This window comes from Schistocerca piceifrons, chromosome 1 (assembly GCF_021461385.2).
Source record: "Schistocerca piceifrons isolate TAMUIC-IGC-003096 chromosome 1, iqSchPice1.1, whole genome shotgun sequence".
NCBI lineage: Eukaryota > Metazoa > Arthropoda > Insecta > Orthoptera > Acrididae > Schistocerca > Schistocerca piceifrons.
Genome location: NC_060138.1, coordinates 806,719,521 through 806,741,530, shown reverse-complemented (window position 1 = coordinate 806,741,530; position 22,010 = coordinate 806,719,521). Strand labels below are relative to the sequence as shown.

General features: G+C 42.8%; 1 protein-coding gene across 1 annotated transcript in view; it reads right to left on the bottom strand.

Annotated features, from left to right (window-relative positions):
• LOC124795482 (fibrillin-3-like) overlaps window positions 1–22,010 on the bottom strand; it is a 152,147-nt gene that overhangs the window by 98,358 nt on the left and 31,779 nt on the right. Inside the window, exon 2 of the mRNA XM_047259527.1 lies at window positions 6,573–6,624. Within this exon, the coding sequence (XP_047115483.1) occupies window positions 6,573–6,624 (52 nt within the window). The remainder of the gene's footprint in view (window positions 1–6,572; window positions 6,625–22,010) is intronic.

Below are 22,010 nucleotides of genomic sequence, written 5' to 3'. Positions count from 1 at the left end.
CCATCTTCCCCAAGCACTCCACTTGCTACTCTTCGCCTCGGCGACACTATGAGCAGCAACACGAACCCAAGCTACTGGAGAATCACGAGTTATCACAATGCTGGAGGTTTCTCTACTTAGATTGAAATGCTCTCATCTTAAAGCCTGCAGGATCCGGTTCACGACGAGATCGTGCACTCTCGTGACCACAGCCCTTCCATCCGGCAGTCCAAGCGTGCAGCCAGCGATCCCGGCGTGTTTCCGCACTTCGCGGACTTGGCTCCTCCTGAGTCACCATCCGAACTGGTACACTCACACGACCCAGGAAAACAACGACGTCGCCCCAAAGATAGGGCTAGTGTTACTACATACCGATAACCGCCGCTGCGGCCACTAGCGGACAGGACACGCTTGCGAAACCGAGTGGCGCCAGTAAACTCGAGAAGAGAACAAACAACCGCAACCATGCCAACCAAACGATACCGTCTGTCCTCCAAGAGACGGCGTAAATCTACAAACAGCACCAACGCGAGCCGCAGCACGGCTCAGGGAGGTAGACATAATGCTGAAATTATCTCCGTGAAAAAATAAAGTTACACAACTATTCCTTTGTTTTTCAACAGGTACTCATCTGCTGTCCTGGCATACTTTGAAATCGCTGCGACACTGTTCCCTAGCACTCCGTCTCAACAGCTAAAACAAAATGGGGCATCCCATCTTTCCTACTTTATAAATACGTATTACGCACCGCTTTGACTGTTCAAGCTGCATGCTGAGTAATAGCGTCACGTCGTTAGAATGTATGATACGTCTCCAGACGTGTGGCTGCAGACAAACAAGCAAATAAAAAATTGCGTATTTTTAATTTTTCAAGGCGATAATTAAAATTTATGACTACCGCTCGTAGACATGGATCATGACACAATGAAGATGAATCCTCAGTGGCTGTCACTGAAAGACTCCATATCATTGATGGTCACAGATGTCTTACTAAAGTCAACGGTTAGGCTGGAGCGACTGACTACGCTTTTACGAAAGAAGATAAAGTTTTAAAGGAGCCACCTAGTAAATCGAATCCAATAAATGACAAACTTTATAAAGACAGGAAATATTTTATGAAAGTAGTTACATATAAGGAGAGTACAGAAACAACACCAAAATTGGATTGTGATGAGAATCACAATAACTGTTTCTATCAGCATATCATACACTGAAGACCCAATGAAACTGGTACACCTGCGTAATAACGTGTAGGGCACCCACGAACACGCAGAAGTGCAACACGTCGTGGCCTGGACTCGACTAATGTCTGATGTAGTGTTGGAGGGAATTGACACCATGAATCCTGCAGGGCTATTCATAAATTCGTAAGAGTACGAGGAGGTGAAGATCTTTTCTGAACAGCACGTTGCAGGGCATCCCAGATATGCTTAATAATGTTCATTTCTGGGGAGTTTAGTGGCTAGCGGAAGTATTTAAACTCAGAAGAGTGTTCCTGGAGCCACTCTGTAGAAATTCTGGACGTATGGGGTATCTCATTGTCCTACTGGAATTTCCCAAGACCGTCAGAATCACAGTGGACATGAATGGATGCAGATGATTAGACAGAATGCGTGCGTACGTGTCACCTGTCAGTCGTACTTAGACGTACCAAAGGCCCCATGTCTCTCCAACTGCACACGCCCTGCAATCACAGAAGCACCATATTGTGTAGCAGGCCCTCACACTCTGATGACACGATGGTTTTGGCCCTTCATCGCTACACGCGACACGGAAAGCGTAGGGGGAGCCGTCTTGACACACGCTCGCTCAACCGGAGCCTAGAGAGCCACCACTAGCTGGACCACTCCCCTGCTGACATGCAGGGTCCATAGATTTATGAGCTTGCCTACGTACCCGCACACGTCCATTTGCTCGATACAATCTGAAACGAAACTGATCCGACCAGGCAACATGTTTCCAGTCATCAACAATCCAATGTCAGCGTGGACGTGCCCAGGCGAGGCGTAAAGCTTTGTGTCGTGCAGGCTTTGTCGTGCTGCTATCAAGGGTATACGAGTGGGCCTTCGGCTACGAAAGCCCATATCGATTATGTTTCGTTGAATGATTTGCACGCTGACACTTGTTGATGGCCCAGCATTGAAATCTGCGGCAATTTGCGGAAGGGTTGCGCTACTGTCCCTTGAACGATTCTCTTCAGTAGCCATTGGTCCCGTTCTTGCAGTATCTTCTCCCAACCGCAGCATTATATGTTTTGTCGGGTTCCTGATATTCATGGCACATTCGTGAAACAGTCGTACGAGAAAATTCCCACGTAAGCGCTACCTCGGAGATGCTATGTCCCATCGATCGAGCAGCAACTATAACACCGCGTTCAATCTCACTTAAATCTTGGTAACCTACCATTGTAGCAGCAGTAACCGATTTAACAACTGCACCAGTCAGTTGTTGTCTTATATAGGCGTTGCCGACCTCAGCCCCGCATTCTGCCTGTTTGCATGTTCATGTGTTTGAATACGCATGCCCATACCAATTTCTTTGGCGCTTCATTGTATATCTGGACCGTTAAGCTTATCTTCTGCAGCATAAAACAACTTCTTCTTTCTCTTGACTAACGACCTCATTTAAGAAAAAATAGTTAAGAATTTAGTGTAATCATTTGTGCCAAATTGAGATTTATGAACTTCTTTTAGTCTTACAGCTAGGTAACTTTCACTTCACGATTACAGCATGTCCACAACGGACTCCAGCGTTTGAACATAGAGACAGCACCGACCAGCGCTATGAATTCACCATACAGAACACAGCTCGCAGTAAAGACTGCTTGGGTCCAGCAGACCGCGTTATTAAGTGATCAAAGGCTGCAGCTGACAGTTCACAACAACACAGCTATTGCAGGCTGCATGTAATATGCCACCATTGCTGATTTCTAGCTGACCCATGCTGTACCTAGTGGAGTCTGTACTTTCATCGGGCTCTTGCTGCGTCTTTAGTGGACCTTTGAAAAAGCCTACATCTGGTCGACGCTGGGTTACCGATGTTGCTCGCCCCCTAGTTCTTCACAAATTCAGCAAGTCACTAACGGGTTTGTCCATATGTGGCCCTTACGCAAGCGGTTTCATCGCTTGACATTGGTTGACAGAGCTGTTGGATGTCGTCGTCCAATTGGCGCGATAAACTGTCGAAATTCGGAGCTGGTTAGAGGGCTCTGCCCATAATGTTCCTAATGTTCTTAGCTGGGGAGAGGTCCGGGGACGTTGCTGGCCATGGCACGGTTTCACAAGCACAGAGGCAAGCGGTACGAACTCTCGCCATGTGCAGGCGGGCAATATCTTGCTGAAATGTAATTCTAGGCTGATTGCCGTGAATAGTAACAACGCAGGACGTAGAATAACGTCGACATGTAAGGGTACAGTGGATGATGACCAAGGGGATCCTGCTGCGAAATGAAACGTCACCCCAGAGCATCACTTTAGTTGTCGGGACGTATTGCGGACGCCAGGCAGGTTAATATCTCACGGCTGTCCGACACGTGTCTGGAAGATGGACAGAGAGGACATGGCAATTTGTTAGGAGAGAAATTAGTGTATTTTTGTGGAAGAAAAGTTCTATTTTGCGCTAAATAGGTCGACGACAATGTACGTGGAGAGAAACGACACCTGAAATTTGGAACTGGTAATCGACGCTCACTTCGAAACGGACTCATTACTGCAGACAATTCTCCTCCGGTCAATCAAATTCCTGGCTGAAAATGTGCCCGGTGACTCACCGGCCAGTGATGGGATAGCAACCTGACTCTCGCTCGTCTTAGTCCTGTCAACCATGAGTGATGATCTGGAATGATGTCATTTCATTTCATAGCAGAACGCGGTTAGCTGACATCCGTCGCACCGTTACAACAAGGTTGTACGTCGACGACATGTATGTCCCGTTTTGTTGCCCTTCATACAAGCTTTCCGTGGCTTGAATTTCAGGAAAGTAATCCCCGCCCCCACAGGGCGAGAATTTCTACTGTTTGTCTTCGTGGTTGTCAGACCATACCTTGACGAAGAAAGGTCGCCGGATTCTTCCAGACTGAGAGCGTTTGTAGCTTTAAGGGCAGAGCTCGGGATTTTGACGATCTACTCCACCAGCCGGACAGAACTTGGCACGATATCGCTCTGGAGGATATCCAACCACTCTGTCAATCAATTCCAAGTGCCAGAGGTGAACCAATACGTTGTTCATTTGCTCAATTTGTGAAGTACTTTCTTTTGAATAAATTATCCAATTTTTAGGAAATTTTAATAATTTTCTAGCCGGTACATCACACCTAAAGATTTCCGTCCCATTCGAATAGTTATTTGGTGGTGCGTCGTATTTTTTCCTTTTGTCTTAGAGCACATAGATTTTCATCAGAAAATATGTAATTTATGACTGATCGTAACTGTTTGATACATAGTATTGTTTCTTCAACCATTTCTACGTTTGTTGGCTAGATCAATTACCTTCCAAATATCGATTCCACACAAATGGAGAGCTTTACACAGAAATGCACTTGAAAAATGAATCGTAAGGGAGACACATATACATATTATAAAATATATTTGATTCGGTTCATCCGTTCCAGCTGGAGTAATCCTATTGTTAGTCACGTCCCCTTAGATGCGGCCTGATTGTATGCCAACACCGCAAATCGTTCCTTTTGGACAGTGTAATGGAATCTAAAACTTATCATCATCCACAAGGAAATAACACTGGCTAATTTATTTTTAGTTTGTTTGGGTGGCACTGAAAGTACACTGAGAAATTCCTAACAGCTCTGTATAGGCTGACAGACGCAACATTGCGACTTGGAATATCCGATCCGAACCACAGTAATCCAGAAGGTATTTTGATCTAAGGAATCCCAGGACGTATAGTTGTAAACGCGAGAAAACAGAGAGGCGTATGGTCGAACGAGTTGGTTACTGTAGCGTGGCATTCAGATTAATTGGAAGAACGAGATGGTTGTATTTACGTTACCATGCAGAAAGAAAGTGCACTGCAGCTGAAAACACAACAGCTAAAAAAGTTATTTCTTCTTCGTTTTTAGGTGCTTTTAGTATCAAATGAAACGATTCACTGTGTATATGTTTTAATAGTGAACTACACTTCCACCGTATTGATGAAGCATCTGTGTTGACATCCGCAAGAAAGAAGTCATATTGAAGACTTCTAAAGGCTGTGATTCGGTAGTAGCTAACGAACCTAGCACGAACCATGCCGAAGAGAAGGTACTGAGAAAATCTCACAGAGAATGATTAAATAGATTTCGAAATTTGAACCCACTATAGATGGGCAGTTTGTCTCGTGGTGGTTTATTCCCCAGAAGTCTGCTGCATGAAGTCAATCGCATGGCTTAAATTGAAATATTACTTACTGCTCTTAAGAACTAACGACGGAGCAAAAGAAGAGACTGTGGACTATTATATTTTGGGATTAACGTAGCGTTACTACGAGTATAACTAGCGTTACTGCGAGCATAACGTGCGAGCTTTTGTGACAGAAGGCCATAATATGCAGCTTTTACTGTAGCTGATTTATACCTCGATTTAGATTCTCAGTGGAAGACGCGTGAAATCATTGTAAACATGTTGCTAAGTTTAGTGACTATCTGTTGTAGAAAGTCATCGGTTCGAGCCTTTTTGTCAAACAGAACAGCACATAAAATATTTCGTTGAAGTAATTCGATTGTGAGGAACAATAATATAGATTAGAATAAATTGAACCTATGTATTTTTTGTGTCCAGGTTTAGGTGATTATGTAAAAGTCAGCATGATAAACCTAGACCACATTGTTGAAGGATAGTTAAAGGATAGTTGAGGTTTTTTAGAGGTGCTGTTGAGATTGATCATTGAGAGACATAACGTTTGAAATAACTAATTCCCACCATGCTACTGGAAGAGCAGAGTCACTGAAGACGCACTTTGAGGCTAAAGGAATATCGTCTGCAAGCAAGACGCACAGGTGAAAACTGTGCACTTAAATTCTGCTATCCGCACGGAAATGGACGCTGAACTCAGATTTTCGCACAATGTTATCTGCAGTGCTCATTGAGTTGGGTAGCAGTGCACCTTCGGGAAAAGAGTATCGCTGCATGACTTAGGAATTTGCGTTGCTAAAATTATTAAGTAACTTGCAGTCAAGCACTGTGGGGACAGAGAATGTTATGTGATAACCAGCATGGTAACTGTGTGAATAATTGTGTTGCACGTAGACATATGTAGCTAATATGTATGGTTATAGCATAACGGTAGCAACATTAATGTTTAGTTTTAACCATACGGTTGTTATTATCTAACGTAAAGTGAACGTATAAACAAAATTGAAGGCATAGAATAAGGTTTTATGTAGCAGGATATAATAGAATTGAACAAATAGGTAAATAAAATTTATGTCCTTAAATGGTACACGACCCAAAAGATAAAAATTGCTAAACACAGTGAAGAACACTGCTACCTATTTAAATAAGTTCTCGTATATTTTAGCCATTAACAACACTCAGAAAACGATGTCTGTTTTATGATTATAAATAGGAAACCATAGCGAAAAAGAGTTGCACTGTACTTACTTCAAACGTAGCCAGGTTTTCGGAGCCGTGCCGTCCTTCACCCGCTGTCGTCCTGAAAAAGATATCAGCTGTCAGCAAAGGGGAAAAGTACTGTGCAGAAACAATATTCAATTTCATCCTTCCGGAAACTATTATTTTCCGATAGCTGTCGATTCGCTGATGAGTTATTGAATACATCCCTCACACAAGCGAAATACATCAATGTCGAATAAACGCAAAAATGATTGCTATGTTGCGCGAGTTGCGAGAATCGGTTTACGCGCTCTGTTTCTCTTTATTCTTATTTTGTCTCTATGTTTCATGTCTTTTTTCACGATTGCACGCGGTATCCATGTGAAATTATTTTTAACGTCCCTTGGACGCCGTTAATATTATAAACGTACTGTCATTTTTCACGTTCGAGATAGCGCAGAGTGATTGCCATGTAAATCCGATTAACGAATGTCTGTAGTGTAGCCATATGTTCACAGAGTGAATTCCTAATGAAAAACCAGGGAGCATATCGGTAAGAGACTTCGAAAAGATTAATTAAAACGAAAAGAGGAAAAGATTATCGAGAATTTGATATCAGTAGCAGAGGAGAGTACGCTAATGACATACCCGTCATGCATCGTGCACAAAACCAATATGTTTCAAAAAGCCACGAGGGAAAATGCGAGTTCTCAGGCGTCACATCTCGGCTTATACTGATCACAGACATGAGGGGTCAAGTGTCTTGGTTTGCTTTTGGCCTGTTGACCATTTTCATACCTATTGGGAAGACGGGCACACTGTAGCTATCCATCAGTACAAGGTCAAAATTTAAACATTACGCACTTCCAATGAAAGGAACACTCTTTGCTGCTTACAGGCGTTGACATACGTCAACGGGGACAGATGAAAATGTGTGCCCCGTCTGGGACTCAAACCCGGGATCTCCTGCTTATATGGCAGACGCTCTATCCATCTGAGCCACCGAGGACACAAAGGATAGCGCGACTGCAGGGATTTATCTCTTGGCACGCCTCCCGCGAACCCCACATTCTCAACGTATTGTCCCGCACTACATTCGTAGTATATATATTACGCACTTCCTTCAACCAGTACAAATAGGGAAAATCGGTTGGTTCTTTTGTATTAGTTGGGGTGTACGGTGGACCTTAGTTGGCTTATAAAAGCACGAGTTGGGCATGAGGTCATGGGCGGCTCACGAAAAAATCCCGATAAACATTATTTTTGTGTTCAGAAAGTACCAACTGGGGGATGGCCACTTTTATAATTTCTTTTCATGGCATATAATCGAAATTTTTACCACTTGTTCTCAAAATGATTTTCTCGGGTAGCTTCGAAACTTTGTTCGATATTGTCATCCGTTAATGAGATCTAGAGTTTCAAAGTCACCGTACTTATGCAGAAACCGCAAAAACCTGTTTCTAGCCGTTTTTGTTCAGTAGGCCGCAATTATCTAAATAACTAACCGTAGCGAGTGGCTCAAACTTCAACTGTAGATTCCGTAAACTTTCACTTTGATAACCATTTTCTGAGTTTCGAAAATCTGTATCAGTTATCAAGACAAGCACAAAAAACCATGGTTCTTGAGTATCAAAAGTTCCAATTGTGGGGATGACCACTTCTATAGTTGCCACTCATGGAAAATCGTCGGAATTTTTACCTAATATTCTTAAGATGATGTTCCTGGGGGTCCTCGGAACTTTTTTCGATATTATAACCCATTACCGACAGTTCCGGTCTGCGGTATTTCCGAAATGTGGCAAAAACCTGATAGTGGCGTCGCCCCTCCCCCCTTCCCCTCGAGCGTTTGAGATAGAACGTCAAAAATTAAAAAAAAAATTAAAAAACAATTTCAATTTAGTATACATCTTTCTAAAGAGATTGATATACAAAACATATATGTTCGAGGAAATGTGAGACATGTTATTTGGTCGTAAGTGTGCCGAACTGCAGTGCCACGCCTCTTCACACAGCATTCGTCTATCACACGTCACTGTATTTCGCTTTGTGCATTTCAAACGTATATATTTTGTAATGGAAGTCATCAAAGCTACATTCAGGACAGTGGAAATTAAAATGTCCTGTGTTGGCTCTCCTGTTTCTTGGCTGCCGGTTTTATATCCCACCCCCCTTTAAGAAAAACTCACAGTTAATACCGGGTGGCATTATTTGTGACCGGGAGAATAAGAACTCTTCAGAAAATTTGCGTTCTTTATTGTATATTAGCTAATAACTTTCTCTTTCGAGAGCCATAAAATTAAATATAAGGAACACAAAACTAGTAAAGATAACAGACAAACAGGATAGTACATATCTCTTCAATCCTTAGGTCCAGAATTTCTTTTCTCTGTAATCTTGCTGCAGCTTTACACAGTGTACTTTCCTTTCTGCGAAAGAATCTGTTACCTCGTCAAAGTTCGTCTAACGTTTTGCTACATAAAAAATCATAATTTCATTGGTTCAAATGGCTCTGAGCCCTATGAGACTTAAAATCTGAGGTCTTCAGTACCCTTGAACTTAGAATTACTTAAACCTAACTAACCTAAGGACGTCACACACATCCATGGCCGAGGCAGGATTCGAACCTGCGACCGTAGCGGTCGCGCTGTTCCAGACTCAAGCGCCTAGAACCGCTCGGCCACTGCGGCTGGCCCATAATGTCATTGTCTAATACTGAAAAAGCAGTTAATACGAATAGTAGCCAAGTGGTTTTTCGATTTTATTACGTCTGTTTTGTCACTTTGTGCTACATAAAACGAAATAGGCCTTTCTAATATTGCAGCAGTTGTAACACACGCAAAATAAGCGAGATTGATTTGGCACAAATGGTCATTTTTGGTTACCTCAGTTACATAATTACCATGACAGAATATAATTCATTAAGTACCAATATCAAATGCCTGTAATGCCTACTACAAGCAAAAAGTTTTATGTTAGGAAAATAATTTGACATTTCTTTCATATACTCCAGTATCTCAAGCATGATATCGAAAAGTAGTCGTAGTACGAAATTTTTATATGAATTTGGAATCGTCATATTCTTCCATATAATTCTCCTTTTTCCTCGTTATAACAAACAATCTTGTCATCACTAGTTCTGTAACCGTTCCTGCCATTGTCAAAACTTATACCCCGGTTAACATCGTTAACCCTGCTAGAATCGTTAACCGATTCAGTTATCCCGCGGTTGTTCCCCAGTTAGGCATTATTACATGTTCGTACAACGCGTCTAAGCGCTATTCCGAGAATAGAACTTAGGCGGCTGCTAAGCGGAAACTGTAGTCTGGCGATCTGGCAAAAATTTTCTTTCAAAACTTCATTTTCCACGATACACGTAGAAGATAATCTTTCTTACTTGTTATTGCTGTTAGTCGTTTATGTCCACTCTGGTAGTCTGAATCTATGGATTTCGCTAGTAATAATAATAACCATTATCGTTTGCACACCCAGTCAACCACATAAACAAACAGCGATTTGCACTCACCAGTTAGGGTTTATTCGGCTCAGGTCGTACAGCCCCATTCCCTTTTGTCTGCGGAAAAGTTATTTATTTCTAGATGCGACGGGAATTCCCCTGGCGGAGACAACGCGTAAACTACGCACGCATTCGAAAATAAACTTACGATTAGTTCAGAAATCAACTTAGAATATGTTCAAAAATGTTGAAAAACTAACAGGAATGCGTTTCAACATCATATGAATAATCGATAGACAAACGTGCGCTGGATGCTGGGCGCCTTGTGAAACAAGGTTTTTTCTTCAAAGAACATGAACTTGGCGCCCCCGCGAGCAAGCCACGGCTCGGACGCCTCTGCTTCATTCGTAACTTCCCAGAAGTACTTTGTGCTGCGCGACTTTTCATTCAGTACTGGGCTGGTGCATTGTTTTCAGTTCGGCAGAATCGTCGTGTCAGCCCTGTCCATCACTCGCTGTTTGTTCGTGGTATGGAGGATGTGTGATGGTTCACTGGACGTTTGCACAAAAAGAAACAGTCTAGCGACGTAACGTCACAAGCGTTTAAAACGGAATGGGAATGACAGAAGGGAAGGATGAAAATTCTATTATGAAGTCCGCATAAGCGAGGACTACTGCAAATGTGCTATGAAACGGTATTACAACACAGAGGAGAAAGAATTTAAAGATTTAGTTTAAAACGACAGAGCGAAAACTTACAACAATCGACATTGTTCAGTACATCAAAAGCACTTTGTTCTGCATTTTCAGGCATGCAGCTACTGAAGAAACTGCCGATATGAATAGTAGAATTTATGAAGTCGCATGCTTAGTCCCAGTTACTTGCAATATTTTTCGAAGCAGTTGAACGAAGAGAAAAGAGACTTTCTGAATTACGCAAAGTGCGTTGGTTAAGTCAAGGGGTGTGCTCGGGAAGATTTTTTGATGTAAAACTTACTATTGTTGAATTTGCGAAGGAAAAATGAGTGCAGAAACGACAATTTAAACATCTGGAATGGACTATAGAACTCTCACTCTGAGTGCACTTAACTGAACATTTTCCCAAGTAAGATACTGCAAGGCGAGAAACAGCTTCTTTCTGATATCTTGGGGATACATTTAAAAAGAAAATCGCGTTGTAGAAGAAAGCCGGCCGCTGTGACCGAACAGTTCTACGAGCTTCAGTCCGGAACCGCACTGCTGCTATGGCCCCAGCTTCGAATCCTGCAGCGGGCATGGATGTGTGTGATGTCCTTAGGTTAGTTAGGTTTCAGTAGCTGTAAGTTCTAGGGGACCTATGACCTCAGATGCTAAGTCCCATAGTGCTTAGAGCCATTTGAACCATTTTTAGAAGAGACACATTCTGACGAACTCAGCCCAGTTCCCTACGCTCAACGCCGTTAAAGGTAACGAAAGGTTTGAAGAATTAATTGTGACTTTGAAAGAATTACAAGGATAGTTTTCTAAAAGTTTTGAAGGCACTGTCAATCTTACTTTTCCGAGCTGTTTACGAAAACATTTGCCGTTTCAGTTAAAAGCACCACTGTGCATGTGCATATGTAACTTATTGACGTGCAAGGTACTTCCCATTTTAATTACAAATCCTTTCACGTTGAAACTGTCCAGGACGTCTACACTGCTTTCCTCAGGTAGAGTTTACACATTTCTGTAATGAGGTTGCAAATATGCTACAGTACTTCAATTGACATATTTGTATGAAAGACCTTTCTTCAGTTACAAAACTAAAAAAGTCGCCATTACATGAGAACTTGAGTGCAAAAATGTGTGAAATTGCCTGTATGTGTCCATATGCGGAATATGTCGAAAATAATCATTGTTGAAAATTTGTTTTGCTTGTTTCCTGTGTTGTTGAGAAATGTGAAATTTAGAACCAAGTCCTGTGCACTGCGACTGCGCTGCAGTTTAAATGCAATGCGTTCACAGTTTTCCTCTGTTTCCCTTCGTCACGCTCAGACAGCACACAGTGGTGGTGGGGGAAATGTGTAGCGAGGCTGAGCGCTGTGGCACTCGTATCAGGGCATGGCATTTGAGCCAAAGTCTTGGCTGCCACTGCTCTACAACAAGTGAGCATCTGTTGTCCATGGTGTGGTGTCAGCAGTAAATGCCGCATGTAAACTCGAGATATCAACCTAACTTCCTGCAGTCAATGGTTACTAGTAACACTCTGTCTGTATCCTGTTCCCAGATTCCTACTTCTGTTGTCCGTCTATTAATCATAGCCACTCAAACAATCCTAAGATCCTGTTCTCAATTAGTTCTTCAGGAAGGACCTAAGCTTAATCTACTTGTAACATTGTCTCACGTCGTTAGCACTCCTTCTTCACTCATTTTGCTACAGCAAACTGTTTTCTTGCGATCTTGCGATCTGTTGTTATGATACGTCCACGTCCTCTGTGCTGATAATTCCACCACTATCAATCAAACTGTGGTGGTGAGCTGTAAGTGAATGTCCTCTGGGTATGCGAGACCTCCTCCTGAATAGTTCTAGTAGCGGTAGACACACACACACACACACACACACACACACACACACACACACACACACACACAGGCATTCACACCATTATTCACCTTATTTTGCCCAACGTAGAGTAGCAACTCGATGCGGCATGAACTTAACAAGTCGTCGAGCCATGCTGCCTCTATAACCATCCGTATCCGCGAATGTGTTGCCAGTGCAGGATGTTGCACACAGACTTACCTCTTGATTATGTCCAATAAATGTTCGATGGAATTCATCTCGGGCGACATGGGTGGCCAAACCATTCCCTAGAATTGCCCAGAATTTTCTTCAAATGTATAACGAACAACTCTGGCCAGGTAACATGGCGCATTGTCATCCATAAAAGTTCCATCGTTGGTTGCTAAAAATGGTATCCAAGTACCTGAAGATAACCATTTTTGGTCAACGATCGATTCAATTGGACGAGAAGACTGAGTCCTTTCCATGTAAACACAGCCCACACCATTGTGGAGCCACCACCAACTGTCATAGCACCTTGTTGATAACTTCGGTCGATGGCTTCATGGAGTCTGTCCCACACAAGTCCTACCAGCAGCTCTTAGCCATCTCAGTCTGGACTCTTTTGACCAGGCCATGATTTTCCAGTCGTCTAGAGTCCAACCAATATGGCCACGAGGCCAGGAGAAGTGCTGCAGGCGATGTCGTGTTGTCAGCAATAGTCTCGCATCGGCCATCTGCTGCCGCAGTCCATTAACGACAAATCTGCCCCACTGTCCTGATGGATACGTTCGTTGTAGGTCGCACATAGGTTTCTGCAGTTGTAACACACAGTGTTGCTTGTCTGTTGGTACTGACTACTCTGTGCAAACGCCATTGCTCTCGGACGTTAAATTGAGAGGTTCCATGCTCTCTTTTGCACGGCGCCTCTCATTTTCATCAGTTTTATTAATGTTTTATGTCATTGCACGGTGGTAATAGGCCCAATAAGATTATTTTAGTGAGAGTATTTGTACTGAGAACTCAAAATACTTTTCACTTGATTCCTATGCATGTTGTGTTACTTCCCTGGGTGGCATGTGCGAGGCGAGCGCCAGAAAACGCGGCACACTGCGTTTCCCATTGGCGACTGCACTTCTGCGAATTCTGAGAGGGTTGTACATCAATGGGCTTAAGCGCCTGGCGGAACGACTGACGTCGGTCGAGTTTCGCCTATTGTATGCAGGACGAAACGACCTGCGAGACGCCTGAGTGTCGCCACAGTTTATGTGTTTACCGTTCAGTCGCGTCTGGAACGAAGACTGCTGGCACCAATTGGTCGCATTGTCCTCAAGATTCTGAGAATACTTGTGGACCGTGCCTTGCTGGGCGTGACTGCCTGGCGCCGGATGGCCGGTTGTCTAGGCGTGTTGTTTACGTAGCTGGTCAAACTGTAAGTTCAGTTCCCTCAGCTGAATTACAGAGGCATGATTGGTCAACTTAAACTGAGGCTAGTTGACGTCATAAAGCCCTGCTCGAAATTGGAGGAAACGATCGCTACTGCCACGAATGATGTTCTGAGACAGTTTGAGGGAATTTTGAAATCAGCACTGAATGCTGATTCGCGGTGTTCGAGGATGGTAGGGGGTTGAGCAACGTTGGCTTCACTTCTTGCGTTGCGCAGGTGTTGGAATTTGGGATCTGATCTTCGTCTGAGTCGGACGGTCTTGGGACTTAGTCGCACTTTTTCGGCAGAACTTAGAATTCTTGGACAGCTTTCGAGGCCAGGGGTTAAAACATAGTTGCCGCACAGCAGAAGTCGGCGCCTACATCATCAGAACGCTGCCTAACGACGACGTGCCGCAGATTTCAGGACTGGTACAGTATTTTGCGGCTCCGGCTTTGTAGAACCTTATCAATTTTATACTGAATCCCTCAGCAGCACTCGTGCTCCCTTTGCTACAAGCCCACATTGCTTGTTTCTCCATGTGATCCCATTTGAGCTCTCGCTACTAATCGTGATGCTGGAATATAGTCGGGAGAGTAATATTTGATTAATTAGGACCTCCAGCCATTATCGTCGACCTATTTCGTCACAGAGAATAGGAGACCCTTGTTCTCTAACCAACTCTTATTGTCATAATAGTTCAGTATACCCTATCCTTTAACCTACTGTCGATAATTATGTGCCTTTATATTATGATTTATAATAAATATTTAATCCGCATATCGCTTCGTAGATATATGCAGAAGCCCATTTCCTCTTGTTTATTATGATAAAGTTCTCTTTTTTTCTCTGAGTAGATCGCGATTTTTATCAAATTATTGTGAGTGTGCCCTCCTTATTTTACCAACTAGCAGGGCCCACCATCATTTTCTTTCGTTACCGTTGTGTGCATAATTAATTAGGTGGTAGGTAAGGAGGGCGTCAAGTGCATGTCTCCTCCTCATGCAAAATTCGTCAGAATTAAAGACGTACAAACTCTTCTCCACCCTGGGACCTCGCAAAATGAAGACCTTTGGCCACTGCGTTGTCCTTGGTGAAACGTAATGCCCGAAATTTGGTATTCTCGGCACACTCTTGACAATGTGGATCTCGGAATATTATTTTCCTTCGCGATTACTGAAAAGGAATTTTAGTCCAGCTCCAACAAGCATTCCGCGTTGAAAGTCTGTTAATTCCCGTCGTTCGGATACAACTTTTTCACATGAATCGCCCGACTACAAACGACAGCGCCACCGATACACTGCCCTTTTATACCTCGTGTACGCGGTACTACCGCCATCTGTCGATCTGCATACCGCTATGCCACGACTTTAGTCACCTCTGCGTATTCTCGCAGGACAGCAATTTCAGTCACAGCCTGGAAGTATGGTACTGGAATAACGTTTCGGTCGAGGAGTCTGGTGTAACACTCTCCTTTTCCTACATTGTGCATAATTTGATTCTCCAATAAAGTGACCGTACCACAGAGACGAGGAGGGTAAAGAAGAGGCGCTAAATTTAGTTTGCAGCATTAATCTTTCAGCGTTGTTACCTCCACACCCATCCTGTACACAGCGGATATACTGCCTATGAGCGGAAGGTAAATTAGTAAACTAGTCACTTCACCAGTATTAAAAGACAATCATGAAAGCGAAGAATTCCAGTATTTGTTGCTTGCGTACCACTGTAAACAGAAAATGAGAGACGGAAGATAGAGCGAGAAGTGAGGAAATTAGTACCAGAGCTTTAATGTGCTAGAAAGATCCTCTAGATTCAGATTAAGAGTAAAAAAAACTTTATATTACTTTGTGTACTCTTCAGAGGTATGTGCAACGATATATATCGTTCTGTCGTTTGAAATTAGTTCTGGCAGTTGGCCGGCGGAGTTGGTAAGACTGCGGCTCCTCCCCTGGGCACGGCCTAATGACAAAATACGGCGCCTCAGGGCGGGCTATTTCCGCGCACGGCCGGTGTGACAATTAGTGCAGTCCCAGCCAGGCTAATGGAATACGCCCCTGCTCTGCGACATACGCTAACAGTCCGTGTTCGCTCGCGCTGGAAATCGTGTGTGGCAATGCAGAAATACTTCATCCTGCGTCAACTGTCTCCCTAGCACGGGTGGTTTCCCTCTACCACGTTGACTGTCCGTGTGCATGAGTTCTTATTCACTTATTGTCATATTATTTGAGGTATTTTTCGATGGGAATATGGAACGCATAAAATCTGACTCCTCGTACAGGGTCAATGTCTTTTGCCCTTACGTTTCCGTATAAAAATTGGCTCTACTGGCAACATTTGTTATTAATTTGCGAGAATAACTGATTATGAAAGCTAGTCTCCCTGAAACACGTGCGGTGAATAAATTAATTCGGCGGCGGAGCTTTCCCATCACTACTTACTTTTTATTTTGCTTGCGCGCATTTGAGGCGTGAAGTGAGAACACAGTTTTCATGGTAGTTCTTCAGAAATGGGGAATGAAATACAACCTCTTTAAGGAAGTAGTTTAAAGTGTGCAGACTCGAAACCCAATGTTTCATTATAAACAGAAAAATATAGTGTTTACATCTTCCAGCGAGCGGTATTTTAGAAACAATGTTCCACTGCTAATATTCAATGGATTTTAGTCGTCTGTATTATCACTCTGGTCGACATAATCGTCTTCAGGGATTCAGCAACTACATAGCTATGTAAGATAACTCTCATTTATTGTTCTGGTTCATCTGCATATTTTTAATTAGATTACATTTTTCGAGTTTTGATCACTTTGGATAATTTTCAGATGTAAGTAGACTGATAGGTGGTTCTGAGTATACAAGACGGGTTGCTGACGCAATTAACTAGATCCAAAGATGATCTAAGTGATCAAAACATGTGATCCAATTAAAAATGTGCAACTAAGACGGAACAATAATTACGTTAAGGATTAATATTACACGAAAAGGGGTGTTCCACTACTCTAACATACGAATCTTTTAATTGAATCGAGGGCCGGATGAAGATTACGGTTTAAAGTTCAATCGATGACTACGTGATCTGAGATGGAGAATGAAGTAAGCCAGGTCCTTTTCGAAGGAAGTATTCTGGTATTTGCCTTGAGTGATTTAGAGAAAAAGGTAAATGTGATTGGTTGGGCGGTGACTTGAGCTGTCGTTCTCCAGAATCAGATTCCAGTGCCCCATTTTCCTCAGTTATAAAGAGGAAACCAAGTGGACATTCTCGTACACTAAGGACTAAAAGATAGTATCGTTGATGGCTTCGTCTTATCCTACGACGGTCGTTCAATAAGTAATGCAACACATACTTTTCTCGCCCAGTTTCGGATGAGAAAATGCGAGGTGGGACGTAGTGGAATATTCCTTCTTCATCCCCTATAGTTTTGTGAAGTTCTGATAGGTGGCGGCACTGTACATAGCCTTCAAAATCGCGTCTGTAACGGAGCTGACTTCCACAGGGAGAGATGTCACTGAGTTTCAAAAAAATGGCTCTGAGCACTATGGGACTGAACTTCTGAGGTCATCAGTCCCCTAGAACTTAGAACTACTTAAACCTAACTAACCTAAGGACATCACACACATCCATGCCCGTGGCAGGATTCGAAACTGCGACCGTAGCGGTCGCGCGGTTCCAGACTGTAATGCCTAGAACCGCTCGGCGACCCCGGCCGGCTGTCACTGAGTTTCCTTGGGTGGAAAGGAAGAGCACCGTTGGTATTCATAGGCGCTTTCAGGATGTCTACTGATATCTGGCGTGAACAAAAGCACGGTGAGTCGCTGGTAAAGGCATCTATCATCTTCGCGACAAGGGAAGCAGTAAACCTGCCCGAAGACGCCTGCAATGTCGCAAAGTGCGAACACTCTCTTTCGCGGTGGTCTACAGATGACAGTGAAATTCCTCACTCCGCATCTGGACGTCTCTGTTGGTAATGCTGACACACTCGTCCGCCCGTTGCAGTGCTCGAAGGTGTGTTCCCGCTGGGTTCATCGCCGCCTAACAGTAGACCGTAAACAGCAACGAAGGACCATCTGTGCGGATTCACGGGGTAGAGCACCGATGCTCGGTCGTCAATCGATAGAGTGGTAGAGTGGTATCATGTGGACGTACAGATTCTAAAAGTAAGGTAGCGCAAGACCGTCGCGTTGATCGGAGATTATGCCAAAAAATATCGTTTTGTAGCCAAATGTTTGGGGAGTAATATGGTGTATTGACAGTAATGTGTAATTGACAGGAATGGGGGAAAGAAATACAGTAGAAGAAGAATGGGTAGCTTTGAGAGATGAAGTAGTGAAGGCAGCAGAGGATCAAGTAGGTAAAAAGACGTGGGCTAGTAGAAATCCTTGGGTAAGAGAAGAAATATTGAATTTAATAGATTAAAGGAGAAAATATAAAAATGCAGTAAACGAAGCAGGCAAAAATGATTACAAACTTCTCAAAAATGAGATCGACAGGAAGTGCAAAATGGATAAGCAGGGATGGCTAGAGGACAAATGTAAGGATGTAGAGGCTTATCTCACTAGGGGTAAGATAGATGCTGCCTACAGGAAAATTAAAGAGACCTTTGGAGAAAAGAGAACCACTTGTATGAATATCAAGAACTCAGATGGAAACCCAGTTCTAAGCAAAGAAGACAAAGCAGAAAGGTGGAAGGAGTATATAGAGTGTCTATGCAAGGGCGATGTACTTGAGGACAAAATTATGGAAAAGGAAGAGGATGTAGATGAAGATGAAATGGGAGATACGATACTGCGTGAAGAGTTTGATAGAGTACTGAAAGATCTAAGTTGAAACAAGGCCCCGGGAGTAGACAATATTCCATTGATGGCCTTGGGAGAGCCAGTCCTGACAAAACTCTACCATCTGGTGAGCAAGATGTATTAGACCGGCGAAATACCCTCAGACTTCCAGAAGAATATAATAATTGCAATCCCAAAGAAAGCAGGTGCTAACAGATGTGAAAATTACCGAACAATCACTTTGGTAAGCCACGGATGCAAAATACTAACGCGAATACTTTACAGACGAATGGAAAGACTGGTAGAAGCCGAACTCGGGGAAGATCAGTTTGGATTCCGTAGAAATATTGGAACACGTGAGGCAATACTGATCCTAAGACGTATCTTACAAGCTAGATTAATGATTTAGAGAAAGCTTTTGACAGTGTTGACTGGAATACTCTCTCTCAAATTATGAAGATGGAAGGGGTAAAATACAGGGAGCGAAAGGCTATTTACAATTTGTACAGAAACCAAGTGGCAGTTATAAGAGTCGATGGACATGAAAGGGAAGCATTGGTTGGGAAGGGAGTGAGACAGGGTTGTAGCCTCTCCCCCTTCAATCTGTACATTGAGCAAGCAGTGAAGGAAACAAAACAAAAATTCGGAGTAGGTATTAAAATCCATGGAGAAGAAATAAAAACTTTGAGGTTCGTCGATGACATTGTAATTCTGTCGGAGACAGCAAAGGACTTGGAAGAGCAGTTGAACGGAATGGACAGTGTCTTGAAATAAGGGTACAAAATGAACATCAACAAAAGCAAAACGAGGATAATGCAATGTAGTCGAATTAAGTCGGGTGATACTGAGGGAATGAGATTATGAAATGAGACACTTAAAATAGTAAAGGAGTTTTGCTATTGTGGGAGCAAAATAACTGATAATGGTCGAAGTAGAGAGGATATAAAATGTATACTGACAATGGCACAGAAAGCGTTTCTGAAGAAGAGAAATTTGTTAACATCGAGTATAGATTTAAATATCAGGAAGTCGTTTCTGAAAGTATTTGTATGGAGTGTAGCCATGTATGAAAGTGAAACATGGACGATAAATAGTTTCGACAAGAAGAGAATAGAAGCTTTCGAAATGTGGTGCTACAGAAGAATGATGAAGATTAGATGAGTCGATCATATAACTAGTGAGGAAGTATTGAATAGGCTTGGGGAGAAGAGGTTTGTGGCACAAATTGACTAGAAGAAGGGATCGGTTGGCAGGACATGTTCTGAGGTATCAAGGGATCACCAATTTAGTACTGGAGGGCAGCGTGGAGGGTAAAAATCGTAGAGGGAGACCAAGAGATGAGTACACAAAGCAGATTCAGAAAGATGTAGGTTGCAGTAGTTACTGGGAGATGAAGAAGCTGGCACAGGATAGAGTAACATGGAGAGCTGCATCAAACCAGTCTCAGGACTGAAGACCACAACAACAACAACAACAACATTGTGTATTTGAATCCTGAATAAAACCAACTTGCTTTCCGAAAAGCGGTGTGCTACATTACTCATTGAGCGACGCTTGTATATTACTAGCTGAAATTACGACCTTTCAACAGCTGTGTGAAAGACATTTTTCCAGTGTAACTACTTTTTTGACCAAATGCTTCAGACTACTGCATCCGTTAATGCTGTGGTGAGAATGAGCATTGTGACACATGTACATTTTGGATCATTATGTGAATACGCGAACTTTGGCTGCGAAGGATTCTTATGAATTGCCATAGTTTCAGTAAAGAATGGGATTACAGTACCTGTAAGTAACGAGCATTATATCCGAACTCAACGCAAATTGTTGGATGGCCAGCTTCAAAACTAGTGTTTTCCACCATTATGGCGCATGGCCCACACTTAAATGATTTTGCAGCAAGCGATTCATCACGTGTTGCCACCAGTGATTCTCGCTTTTGAAATGTTCCCTTGTCTCGCCACTCTCTAGACGTGTGGTTCAAGTCGAAATGATCACATTTTCAATCTTCACGTGCTAGCTGAAACGCTCTGTTCATGAAAACATTACAGCAGTTCTCTAAGAAATACCAGTAACTATAGTTCGCAACCAGTTGTGTGCTCAGCTGTATGAAACCTTTTTTCACAATATGCTTCTCATCTTAAAACTGCATTAATCAAACATTAATTTGGAGTAAACTAATTTAGTACTGAAAATCGTTACAGTTACAAATTGATGTTTCAGGATGTTACTTACATTTTGCCACTACTTTCGTTATACATTTGCAGAATAGATTTGAACACAATAACATTCTATTACAGACGAAACCTGCTTGTTTCACATAGTAAACGGTTAGTCTAAAACGTGGAAACGTGCCGTGAAGCGGTGAAAGTCTTACAGTACCACGATGCATATCATTCATTAGTCTTAGCGGCGCATGAAGTGTATAAGAACACGAAGTCCTGTAGTTTCTCGTGTGACAGTTTCACATCTTGTTAATATCTTCAGCTCAGTTACATTTCACTTCACAACAGAAACAAACGTACATACCTGACAGAGGGGGCAGCACTGTTTATTTTTGGACCTTGGAAGGAACCGACGGATCAATTCATGCATAGCGAAACAAATAGCAGCTTATGAAGCAATGATATTAACAGTTGCTGTTAATTTCCTATCTGCAACAGCAATACTTTAATAGACAATGTCATAGTGAACTGCTTTCCTGAGTAAAGCGTTTCGTTCTGTACACTTTTGCTGTTGCCCTTCAGGTATACGCAGGAGAATCACACTCATCTGTGGACATCACTATATACCACATGCATGAATTGCTGAGTTCTGAAAGTGGCAACTACGAATGCATAATAGCCACGTCTTTACGGGTCAGTAATGTGACAAAATGGTTCAAATGGCTCTGAGCACTATGGGACTTAACTGCTGCGGTCATCAGTCCCCTAGAACTTACAAATACTTAAACCTAATTAACCTAAGGACGTCACACACATCCATGCCCGAAGTAGGATTTGAAGCTGCGACCGTAGCGGTCGCGCGGTTCCAAACTGTAGCGCCTAGAACCGATCGTCCACGCCGGCGACAGTAAGTTGATAGATAAATCCTTAAGTGGCTAGAGTCGCTACGGATAATGTTCCACGTCGCTGAAACTGTAAATACAACCTCAACAGGTGGAAAATCAGTTTTTGTAGTGAAAGTTACGTAGCACCAGCATTTAAATTCGACATTAAAAAGCAGAATCAGGTTTTTATCTGGAGGAGTTTCTTATTTATTTCATTATGTGTTTGGGATCCATTCTCATAAAGTCGATATATATACACTTCTGGCCA